Genomic DNA, 13,428 nt, shown 5'->3' with positions numbered 1-13,428 from the left:
TGACTATCATAAATAAATAAAAATTAAAAAAAAAATAAAGGTTATCACTACACAGTTGTTGGTTTGGTGTGGCTAGAACGTAGAGGAGAGAAGAGGCAGGGGAGGTGGGCATAGGAAATGTCATAAAGACCTTCGATTACAAAGCTAAAGAGTTTACAAATTATTTGAAGAACCACTGAGGACTTGAATATAGGAAACCCAAATAACCCTGTTTGTGCAGTAGAAAGATGAATCCATCTGCAGAATGGAAGCAAGGAGCCAGTGGGAAAGCTGTGGTCACAGTTCAGGTCACAGTTCAGAAATGATGGCCCAACTAAAACATTTCTAGTAGTGATGCAGGGGAAGAAACAGATTTGAAAAGTATTGGGAGAGGAGTCTGACTGGTGACTGGCTATGAGAACTACAAGAAAGAGAGGAGTCAAAAAAGTTATGCAGACTTTTTAATGAAATTGTGATTCTGTTCCTCAAGATATTATTTGAGGAGAGGCCAATTGGGCAGAATTGGTGGAAGTTGGGACTGGGGTATGGGGAGAGATGAACACATGTTCAAACATGTTGAATTTGGTTAAGTGTGTGGGACATCCAGGTGAGATGTCTAATAGGCAGTTGCACATATAAATATAAATCTCTGGGCTAGAAATATAGATTGCACTGTCCTCGGGTGTTATATGAAATCGTATGCATGGTGGAGCTCGCTAAAAGAGGGGATGGCAGACCTATGTTGAAAATATAGGGAATGTCAATACTAGATGAAACAGAGGACTAAAAGAAAATTGAAGAAAAGCCAGAAAAGTGGGTGAAAACCAAGATTAAATGATAATCAAGGAATCCAAACATGGAGAAATTTAGAGAGGAAGGAGTGGTTGATAGTGCTGGATGATTAAGAGAGCGCCCATTGTATTTAGCAGCTCAATCACCGGTGACCTTGGCAGGAGGAATTTCAGTGGAATGCAAGAAACAGAAGCCATGCCAATAATATAGGAGGAAGGTAATGCAGATAGCATTCCATTATCTTTTTGGAAAGTTAGCTATAAAAGGAAAAATAAAGTTATAATGGTACGTAGAGAAGGACACAGAATCGTCACCAGAGTTTAGGATGATTTGGGATATACTTTTAAGGAGAAAGAGCACATTCGGAGGGAGAGGTTTTAATGCAAGAAAGAGGAAGGATAATTGGTGGAACAAGATTTTTGAGAAATTCAAAGTGTGTGGGATCTACAGAAAAGGTACAAGGGTTATGCTTAGACAAGAGGAGGGAAAACTCTTCCTTTAAGAAAAGGGGAAAGATAAGAATTTACCTAGATATGGATAATTTTTATAAAGAAGTTTGGGTTGAGAAGCAGGGAGATGAAATAGTTTCTGCAAAAATAGTTGTTTTATTTGTGATGTTGGGGATGATTTTGGCTGAGAGTAACACCATAGGTGACAAAGGTTGGGTTTGAAAACAAGGATTAGTGTTGGAAATTTCTCCTGTGAAGAATGAAAGAAGGTGGCAAGATTGTCAGTCAGTTTGAAGGCCCCGTGTATTTGTCAGATTACGAACCCAAGGCCATCTACATTGCGCTGAGCACATAAACCCGGAAGGCAGAAGTTTGGATCAATGGTTTCATTGTATGGATTCACTTAGCATATAGGGGAGCAAGGAAGATGAGAGAAATAATAGCTATTGAGGACTACGTCAAGGAAGGATAATAGCCAGAACAGACTAAGATTAAGAGGGAGTGGAACAGAACAGAAGCCTCAATGTGATCAAAGAATAAAGAAACAGTGCAATGAGAGGGTAAAAGGGAATGAGCTTCTGCCCAGTAAATAGTAAGTAGAGGCTAGGAGTTTCACAAGTGGAACAGTTCTGGGGAGTGATAAATTCCAGGGAATAGCCAGTGTGTAGGGGCAATGGGAAGAGTACTGAAGATGGTGGAGAGTTGGTCAAGGAATGACATGGTGGGGCGGTCATGGGATTGCGAAGCATGTGAGATTTACTATAACTAGAGCAGAAGAATGAGAGTACCTCCAGAACCTGACTTCTGGAGGTGAAGAAATGCACATCCAAATAGCTAACGCCTCCACCTGTTAGTATGCAAGCCAGGACGAGCATCAAAGTTCTTGGGTTCCCTAATCACTACACACTCCAATCCACCAAATATTTTAAAGCCTGAGTCTATGGATGCATGATTGGCAGGGCCAGGGTGAGCCACCAAATTTACATGAGTTTGTGTACTGTGACCACGCAAGCAAACGTTGTGCTGGAGATCAGGATTCGGTTCATTTTTCTTACCAGAGTTTTAACAGGATTAGTCTCTTCTAAATAACTAAACACCTTACCATCGTGGCATGGAATTGGAATAAGAAGACTAGGATTCAGGTTTTGTTACTTTTTCCTTCCCTGAGAGTGACCCTCCACTCTACTGTGTAGGGTGGATGTGAGGATCAAAGTGGCATCTAAAAGGGATTTGTAAAAAAAAAATAAAAAATAAAAAAATAAAAGGGCTTTGTGAGGCACCTTAACCCCTTGTCTCCCTCCTGTACTCCATTCCACTCCTCACTCTCTACCTCTAGTTCTTTATGTCTGATATATGCTCTCCTTGGACAGTATTCAATCCCTCCAGAGACAAAAAAAGGCAAGGGCTCTTTTTCTAGAGGTGTTGGGTGCACAGACTAGAATTAATTGTAAACATTGTGATGAGTGGAAACCAATAGTCTCTTGATATTGTAAGGAGGGATGCTTGTAATCAAGTCATCTTGCAGATGAGTTCACATTTTAATCATGATGCCTGTCCTTTTGGATTGATGGGGTTTGCGGTTTGCTTAACTCTCATTATCTGTGTCCATCTAGATGGCAAGGAAACTCACTATATTGGAAGTCCTTCTGATCATCTTCTTCCTAACTGTACTGGCCTTAGATATCTTCTTGATGTTTTTTGTGTTGAATATTGAAGGTAAGGAGGATGCTTGTGGCTTTGGGGTTGGAAGGATTGGTAAAGAAAGTCCCCTCTGGATGCCAAGGACATCATTTCATTCTTTTGCTTTTCAGTATGGCAGCATATTGCATGATTCACAACCCACATCCGCAACCAAAACTTGACAAAAGACAAGTGTTCTTTTTCCACAACAAAACCTTGAATGCTAGTGACATTCAGGGTCCCAAATCCCATTTGATGAAGTTTAACAAGATGCAAAATTAGGCTCATCAGGTGTCCAGTCATATAGTAATAGAACCTTTAAAAAGAAAGAACAGTTGGGGCAACAGGACCTAATCCCATTACATTATGGAAAAGGAAATTAGATTATAGGCAAGTTGGGGGCTGATTAACTTGGCTTAAATATATTAATTACAATTAGCTTCCAGCCCATATTCTGATTGAAATAGCTGTGATTTCTTCATCAATACCTTTGAATCTGTTTTCTCTCACATAAAAGCATCCAACAGAACACTTTCTCCTCTATGTACACAATACTCTAAATAATAAAATAATGTGTAATACAAAAAAAATATATCCTTAATTAAAACAGAATTTGAAGTTTATTTTGCTTGCTAAAACTCACTTCAGACATGTATTTTAAGCGAGCATTGAATAGAAACCCTACTCAATCTCTCTTCAGCACTCTCCACAATAAACATTAGGGCGCGTTCTAGGAACAATTATGTCTTTGAAAGATGATTTGAAAACTATTGATATAAACTATTTTTAGTCTATTAGTATTTTTCCCCTATTGAATTTTTTTGGGGGTAACAAATCCTATGAGATTACTATCCAATGTACATGAATAAGTAGTTTATTTTAGTTAACATAAAACTAGATCTTCACACCTGAAGGTGTGAAGGCATTTACCCTAAGGCATTTACCTTAAATCACACTCTAATTCATGCAGAGTAATAAAATTCCACTTTCACCTGTTCTATACGTTGGGTTTCTTTAGAGATGCTTCTTGAAGATATGCTTCCATGAGTTGAAAAGGAAATTTTTAAATCTTTTTATTGTGATAAGAACGCAACATGAGGTCTACCCTCTTAATAGATTCTTAAGTGTACAAGACAGTACCATCATTCATAGGCATGATGTTGTACATCAGATATGTAGAACTTATTATTCATCTTGTGTAACTGAAACTTTATATATGTTAATTAGCAACATCCCATTTCTTCCTCCCCTCTGGCCATGGAAACTATCATTCTAGCCTTTGTATCTGTGATTTTGACTATTTTAAATTCTTCATATAAATGGAATCATGTAGCATCTGTCCTTCTGTAACCAGTTCATTTCACTGGCATAATGTCTTCCAGGTTCATCCACGTTATTGCAAATGACAAGATTGCCTTCCTTATTTTATGGCTGAATAATATTCTGTTATATGTACACACATCACGTTTTCTTCATTCATTGATTGATGGACACCTGGGTCGTTTTCACATACTGGTTATTGTGGATAGCACTGCAATTAGCATGAGGATGCTAGTATCTGTTTGAAGTTTTGATTTCAATTCTTTGAATTCTTTGAATAAATATCCAGAAGTGGGATTGCTGGATCATATAGTGCTTCTATTTTTAATTTTTTGAGGAATTTCCATATTGTTTTCCATAATGGCTGCACCAATTTGCATCAACTTCACCATTAGCATACAAGGGTCCAATTGTTCCACATTCTCACCAACAGTTGTTATCTTTCTTCTTTTTTTTCTATAATATCCATCCTAAGATGTGAGGTGATATCTAGTTGTGGTTTTGATTTAAATTTCCCTGATGATTAGTGACATTGAGCTTCTTTTCTGTTGGCCATTTGTGTGTCTCTGGAGAAATGCTTATGGAAGTCTTTAGCCCATTTTTTAATCAGATTCATTTTGTTTATTTTGTTTTTACTATTGTGTTGTAGGCATTCCTTATATATTTTAGAATTTTGCCCATTTTCAGATAGATGGTTTGCAAATATTTTCTCCCATCCTTTATGTTACCTTTTCATTCTGTTGATGGTTTCCTTTGCTGTGCAGAAGCTTTTTAGTCCCACTTGTCCAATTTTACTTTTGTTGCATGTGCTTTTGGTGTCATATCCATGAAATCCTTGCCAAGACCAATCTCATGAAGTGTTTTTCATATGTTTTCTTCTAAGAATTTCGGTTTCAAGGGTCTTACATTTAAGTCTTTAATGCAATTTTAAAATAAAATTTTATTTAAATATATATACAAATAAGTATAGAGCCATAAAGGTAGGAGAGTTGTTTTGATGTCTTTTTTTGAATAGAAACAAAGATACTAAAGGAGACCTATTATGCTTACAATAACTGTTGACTCAAGCTTCAAATGGAATTCTGGGTTTTGACTGGCTCATAGAGCCTACTGAACCAGATCCTACTTCTGATGTTACATTGGCAGGTGGCGGGGGTGGGGGTGGGAGTTCATAGAAGTGACAAAGTCTAAAGTAAAAATAGCAATGTTGAGTGAAGATCTTTGTCCAAATGAGGACAATAATATTTACCTACCTAGTTTACCTCACAGGTGGCTGAAAATGAGTGGGGAAAGAAAGGCAAAAAATAAACAAAAAACAAATGTGTGGGACAGCAGGATATCAGCATGTAAAAAAAAAATAATACTGGATCCCCACCTGAATCACATAGGAAAATTAACTCAAAATGGATCAAGACTTGAAATGTAAGAGCCAAACCCATTAAATTCTAAGAAGAAAACACAAATATTTTGACCTCGAGTTAGGCAACACTGTCTTAGGACACACTAATGGGAATGGAAAATTGTGCAGTCCCTTTGGAAAAGAGTTTAGCAGTTCCTCAAAAACTTAGAGTTAACCGTACTAATTAGCAATTCCATTTCCAGATATATAACCAATAGAATTCAAAACGTCTGTTCACACAAAAACCTGTATGGAAATGTTCATTGTAGAATTCTGTGTAATAGTCAAAAAGTGGAAGTAACCCAAATGTGCGTCAACTTTGGAGGGGACTTTTTAGTGTTATATCCATACTATGGTTATGGTTCACCCATAAAAAGAAATGAAATGCTTGTTACATGCTACAACATGGATAAGCCTTGCAAACATTATGCCAAGTGAAAGAAGCCAGACATTAAAGACCACATACTTTATGATTCCATTTATATGAAATATCCAGAATAGGCAAATCCATAGAGGCAGAAAGCAGATTAGCATTTGCCAGAGACTGGGAGAAGGGAGGGATGGGGAATGACCACTAATGGGTATGTGATTTCTTTTCAGGATGGTGAAAATGTTCTGGAATTAGATAGTGGTGATTGGTTGCGCAACTTTGTAAAATACTGAAAGCCATCGAATTGTACACTTTAAGAGGGTGAATTTGATGGCATATGAATTATATCTCAATAAAAACAAAAAAAAGGCAAATATGTTTAGCACTTGTATGTACATGTAGGTACTAGCTACTAGGGATCAATATACTGGTCAATACAGGAGAATTGGCTGAAAGTCTATAACTTCACCTGCATCCTTCTTGGAATTTTGATTACCATACAGATGTTCAATATTTTTCCTTTAATTCCTATACAGCGACTGCATTTGCTCCAGAGTGCCCAGAGATCCCTGAATCAGAGAGGATAGACTGTGCTCCTGGCCAGGTGGTGACAGAGGTCAGAGAAATGGGCTCCCTGATGTTGGTCTGCTGGGTTTTATTTACAGAAATGAGTATATGAAGTGGGACAAGGGTGGTGGTGGAGGGGATTATGGGCCTCTGATTTGTTTGGAGTCATTTCTCTTTCACCTTATTAAAATAAACAGCAACACTGTGGAAGCAGGATAGGTTGGAAGGAACTAAGAGTGTTGGCTCATGGGGTCTCAAGTCCAGAGTAGAGGGGGGAGTTCATAATGTGTCATAAGTGTGATTCCAAGGATAGCTATGGGAAGGTTAAATGTTTGTGGGCTAGACCATGTATTGCTTGAAAATAGAGGCCATCAAACACATATGGATGATTGAGTTAGTCATTTGTAGAACTCCAGTGACTTGTTATAAGAGCCTTCTAAAATTGGTGTTAAGTGGATCACTGAATCCTACTCCTCAAACCAATCTTACAATATATGTAAACTAACTAGAATTTAAATAAAAACTTGAAACAAACAAAAAACCCAAGAAAACAAAAATAAAATGGTGTATTGGCAACAGATCTTCCAAATGAACATATGCTAAAGAATTTAGATTTTCTCCCTGGGTAGTCACCACAAGAGTATCAACTCTTTAAACTCCGTTTAATTGTAATTTGTGACTTTATCAGAAAGAAAATATGTGTTTAGATTTTATTTCTTTCCCCCATATTCTACATTCTATATCCCATAATATCCTATTGGGATATTAATTAGGACTGCATTGATTTTTTGGTTTAATTTAGGAAATATTGATAACTCCATAATTTTGAATCTTCCCATTCTAAAAACAGGAAGTCTTACCATATCAACTCTTTTTAATGTATGTATATTCCTCAATCAGGTTTTGTGTTTCTCTTGATATGCATTTTATTACCTATGCATCATGAGGGTTTTTTCCCCCTAGATCTTTCCTGTACTTAGTTTCTATTGTATATACAATCCATTATATTTTCTAATTGGTGCTCCTTTTATTACTAATGATTATTTTGTATTTATTATATTTATTTTATATTTATACATTTGTGTTCGATTACAACATAACATGTTAATTATATAATTGGCCAGCTGAAATTTTCTATTATTTCTAAGTGGTTTCTGTAGTTCTTCTTCTTGAATTATTAAGTATACAGTTATGTTCTAGGCAAATAATGATACATAAGAATGGAATTTTTAGGGGCACCTGGGTGGCTCAGTCATTGTGTCTGCCTTTGGCTCAGGTCATGATCCTGGGGTACTGGGATCAAGTCCCACATCAGGTTCCCCACAGGGAGCCTGCTTCTCCCTCTGCCTACGTCTCTGCTTTTCTCTGTGTCTCTCATGAATGAATAAATAAGATCTTTAAAAATGGAATTTTCAGTTCATAGGAAATATACATGTTTATCTTTTGGGGATCTTGCAAAATAGTTTTTCAAAATATTTGTACCAATTTACACTCCTAGTAGCAGTATATAAGAGCAATTACTCTGCATCCTAACCTTCTTTTGGTGTTTTTTCCTTTTTCTTTGTTTTCTTTAATGTAATTTTCACTTAAAAATTTTGAATATTGAAGTATGGTTTACATTATGTTTTATTAGTTTCAGGTATACAACATAGTGATTCAACATTTCTATATATTACACAATACTCATCATGATAAGTATAGTTACCATCTGTTACCATACGTTGTTACAATATTATTGACTATATTCCCTATGCTGTGTACATCCCACATGACTAATGAAGTTAAACACCTTTTCCTATACTTCTTGGCTACATGGATAATCATATTTATGAAGTGTCTTTTAAATTTTTTAACCAGTTTTTTTCTGCTGGGCTCTTCATTTATTCTTATTGCTTTGTAGTAGTAATTTATATATTCTGGATACAAATCTCTTATCTTCTCTTATTCTGTGATTTGACTTTTAACCCAATGGTCACTTTTGGTGAAAAGTAGTTCTTAATTTTACTAAAATACACTTTAAGAGGTCTAACATGCATTTTGTATTCTATTTAAAAATTCTCACCTACTCCCAAGTTAGAAAAATATATTCCTATACATTCCTCTGAAAGCATTGTTTTATTCTTCAAATTTAGACTTTTAATCAAACTAAAATTTGTTTTTGTGTATGGTATCAAGTAGAAGTCCAGAACATTTTTTTTTCATGAATCCTTAATAGATCCATCATGACTTATTGAAATTACCATCTTTTCCCCTCTGCATTGTAGTGACACATTTATTGTAAATTATGTCTTTATATGTGAGGACCTGTTTCTGGAACATCTATTTTGTTCCATTATCAGTCTGTTCTTTTGCCAATATCACATTGTGTTGATTAGTATAGCTTTATAAAGGTCATGATATGTGGTTGTGTAAGTCCTCCTTATCATTCCTATTTTTCTTCAAGATTGCCTAGCCTATTGTCAACGCTTTAGACTTATAAATACATTTTAGAATTGGTCTCTCAGTTTTCTCAAAAAAATCTACCAGAAATTTTATTCTGTACACATAAAATGAATAAATCTGTAAGAAGTTCCATATTTATAAGAGTGAATATTCTAATCTATGGTCATGATATATTTTTTCATTTATTGAGATTTTTAATTTTGAAGTTTTTGGTGTAGAGGCTTGAAAAATTTTTCCAGGTTTTTCTAACTATTTGATATTTGATTTTATATAAATATTTTTACATTTTAATTTTCCATTTAAGCTATTGTTGGCATATGGATTTAAAATTGATTTTTTGAATATTGATCTTATAGCCAGAAATCTTAAATTTGCTTATTAATTATCTTAGTTTGTTTATAGGAACTTTTGGATTTTTCTTAAACATAATGATACTGCAACTAATAACCATTTAATTTTTTTTCCAATATACTTTTCTTCTTCTTTGTCTTATAACACCAAGGATTGTTTTTCCTTCTAATTTTTTAATATTGTTTGAAATATTTTATCTAAAAGGCTATATGAAGTTTCAGAGAATGGAAATTTCTGGAGAATAACTTTTTTTTTTTTAAGATTTTTTATTCTTTTATGAGAGACACAGAGAGAGAGGCAGAGACACAGACAGAGGGAGAAGCAGACTCCTCGTGGGAAGCCTGATGCAGGACTTAATCCCCAGACCCCAGGATCACGACCTGAGCCAAAGGCAGACGCTCAACGCTGAGCCACCCAGGTGTCCCCTGGAGAATGATTTTTAACTAAACATAAGAAATAACCTTGCAGTAAAATATTAACTATGAAGGTGAAATATTGGATTTTGGAAGAAGTTGGCTACACATCATTTACAGAACTTAAGCATCTTTCAGAGGCACTACTGAAAAAATCCCTATATCAAATGGAAGTTAGATTAGATAAATTTCCAAACAATTCTCAAATTCTACTGATCAAATTTATTATTTGAGTGGAAAATAGCATAAAAGTCTATTTAAAAGATAACTGGAGAATACTCTTTGGGAAAGTTTGGTGTTAGAGGAAAGAATAAAGATAGGGAGACTTGTCATGAGTCAACCACTGTCGTCTAGGTAAGAGTTTATGAGAATCTCTGTTATTGTCTGTGGTGGAAGTGGAAATGGAAAAGAAGAAGGAAATGTACATCAAAGGTTTGACCTTTTTTGTGTCTGCAATACTGAGAATGGCTTAAAATTGAACTAGGGATGTTATGGCAGACTGCATTTAAAAATATTGTATTTACCTGAATATATTAGATCTCTTGTCTTACTGCTGTTTACAGAGGTCTACAGACTTTGGAACAATTTATGGCAGTGAAACTAACCTTTTGGACTTTACCAACCTCAGTTTCAGAAGTAACAGAGCTAATGAATGTTTGCCTCGAGCTTAGTAATATCAGTTATCCAGAGGTTATCCAGAACCTGCAAACTCTTTCTCCACTGATCTCCTCCAGCTTTTTTTTTGTTGTTGTTATCTGGAGAAGATGAGGCAGGAATATCAGCTGTATATACAGAGAATTAATATGTACATTTAAGAATATTTTATGGTTATACTGTGATTGCTTTGTTTATAATAGACATGAAACACTGATTTAGGTTATATTCATATTGTCATTTTTCAATGTAATTACATCAGATGTTAGCATCTAAAATACTTGTCAGTACTATTCCTTTTCCAAATGAGTAGTGTTGTGACATATTATTTTCTCTATTCTTTTCTTTTTTTTAATCACATTCCTTTAATAAGGACTTTATATTTATGTACAGAGTTAAGTGGAAAAAATCTTTCCTTGTTCATAATGCTTTCTCTCTACCTTCAGATCCCCTTCCCAGAATCAAGTCAATAGCTTGGTGTATGTCCTTCTCTTGATTTTTCTATGCTTTTGCAAATATCTATATATTATGCACATATATTAATATATGTTTATTTTATTTTAACAGATTATACTATACGTATTATTTCATAATTTACTTTTTAAATGTAGGGCATTTAAATTTACCACATAATTATATCTTAAAAATAGTTTCCTTCTGGGGATGCTTGGGTGGCTCAGTTGGTTAAGCATTCAACTCTGGATTTTGGATCAGGTCATAATCTCAGGGTCATGATATCAAGCCCTGTGTCAGGCTTCGTGCTAAGTGCAGAGTCCCCTTGAGATTCTCTCTCTCTCTCCCTCTGCCCCTCTCCCTACTCACACATACTCTCTCTATCAAAATAAATTAATTTAAAAATTAAAAAAGTTTGCTTCTGTTGAGATGATCATGTGGTTTTCTTTTGACAATGCAAATTATGTTAAAACATTTCTTAATGGGAACCCTGGGTGGCACAGCGGTTTAGCACCTGCCTTTGGCCCAGGGCGCGATCCTGGAGACCTGGGATCGAGTCCCACGTCGGGCTCCCAGTGTATGGAGCCTGCTTCTCCCTCTGCCTGTGTCTCTGCCTCTCTCTCTCTCTCTCTCTGTGACTATCATAAATAAATAAAAAAAATTAAAACATTTCTTAATTATGAACCATTTTTATGCCTGATAACCCTTAGTTGGCTATTATGCATTAATTCTTTTAATACACTAAAATACACTAAAACAGTGTTTATAATACACTAAAATAGGTGTTTATAAAAACAACTATGTTTTTTAAGTGAAATTGGCTTATATATTTTTGTTTATCTTAACTTTTCCTTGTCTAGTTTGCTGCCAGAATTATTATAGTTTAATAAAATGAAACAAGAAACTATCCATCTTTTCCTAAGTTCTGAAAAAAATGTATAATATGAGAATATTCTATTCTCCAGGTCATCTAGGCAAAGTCTTTGTTTTTTGTTTGTTTGTTTGTTTGTTTGTTTGTTTGTTTGTTTAGGGAAGGTTCCTTGACTACTTATAATTTCTCAAGGCAATTGGTTGTTTCAGGTTTTCTATCTCTTCTTATTTTGATTATTTAATATTTTACCATTTAAAGATTCAAATTATAGTTTCAAATTCATTGGCAAATATTTGTACAAATAGTTTTCTCACAATCCATAGTTATATTAAAAATCCTATACCTCTGGAGCACCTGGCTGGCTCAGTTGGTTGTGCCTCGGACTCTTGATTTTGGCTTAGATCATGATCTCATGACATTCTCTCTCTCTCCCTTACCCTCTGCCTTGCTCATGTGCTCTCTCTCTCTCTCTCTCTCTCTCTCTCTCAAAAAAATCCTATGTATCTGTTGTCATTCATAATTTTTGTTTCTAATCTTGTTTGTCCTTTATGTCAAAACAGGATTTCATAAGGTATTCATATTTCTTTGATCTTCTCAAAGAGTCTTTGTTAGATGTATTGATCTGCCAAACTAATATCAAAACATATCCTTGCACTCTAGTAATTATCAGTGTGGAATTGTAGCAGGAATTGACACATACATACCTATAAAATAGGAAGTTCCAAAATGCATATTCATAGCCTCATATATGTGCACTTAAATTTAGCTTGTCCTGAGCATGGCATTTCAAATCAGTGGTGGAAACAAGATCTGTTTAATTAATGGTGGTGTCTGTTTCACCTACTACACTTGCTGGCATCACTGTATCACGTGAACTTAGATGAATACCTGAAACAGAGGAGAGGCTCATTTCATGTTTTAAAATGATAACTATAGATACTTGATTCTTTTACATTAATTACTGCTTTTATTCATTAATCTTCCGTGTAGTTTTTCTGGGTTTATTTAGTTTTTTTTTCTAGTTACTTGGGTTGTACATTGTGTTGTTCATCATGTAGAACAATACTTACTCTCTTTAATTCCCACTTCCCTAGCCTGTATCCTCTTTTCACCCCTTCTGGAATCTTCTAGTTGAATATTGCTATCTGACCCCATGGGGCACTTTGCCTACCCTGTCTTTCATACTTTCCGTGTCTTTGTCCTTGTGTTCTGAGGTAATCCTAAATTTGATTTAAAGAAAATTTCTTCTTGTCTTGACATTGTTCTCTTTCCTTTTTGTTACTTGTCCAAATATTAATATCTTAACTTTCAATATTCTTTGTTGCTTTTTTTTTCTAATGGAAGCAACAGCTATGTGCCTCTCTATAAAGATAATAATTGTATTTATTTAAAAGATTCGCAATGTTTTCTTTTCTATTAATTGTTGCCTGCAATTTGTTTCTTCTGTTTATTAAGTTTGGTGCCTATCATAGTGTTGGTTCCTTTCGTGTTTGGTGGTTGTTGACTGTCATCTTTGTATTTAATTATCTATAACTGCCTGTCCTATTTACCTTGGCTTGCTCTAGGTATTTAGGAAGGAAGGAAAGGACTGCTGGAGAGAATGTGGGTACTTGTTTGGGAGTTAGAGACACTGGCTTATTATCTGGTGTATTGCTATGCCTTCTGAATCCTAACATCTTTCCTAACCC

The 13,428-nt window shown here is 35.1% G+C and overlaps 1 protein-coding gene across 2 annotated transcripts in view; it reads left to right on the top strand.

Annotated features, from left to right (window-relative positions):
* The window catches only part of MGAM2 (maltase-glucoamylase 2 (putative)), an 86,522-nt gene that overhangs the window by 1,741 nt on the left and 71,353 nt on the right, over positions 1-13,428 (top strand). For both annotated transcript variants that reach the window (XM_049094880.1, XM_049094881.1), the window contains exons 2-3: positions 2,834-2,936; positions 6,526-6,605. In XM_049094880.1, the coding sequence (XP_048950837.1) occupies positions 2,834-2,936; positions 6,526-6,605 (183 nt within the window). The remainder of the gene's footprint in view (positions 1-2,833; positions 2,937-6,525; positions 6,606-13,428) is intronic.

The sequence above is a fragment of the Canis lupus genome, chromosome 16, assembly GCF_003254725.2.
Source record: "Canis lupus dingo isolate Sandy chromosome 16, ASM325472v2, whole genome shotgun sequence".
Lineage (NCBI taxonomy): Eukaryota > Metazoa > Chordata > Mammalia > Carnivora > Canidae > Canis > Canis lupus.
This window is presented reverse-complemented; position numbering and strand designations above follow the sequence as displayed.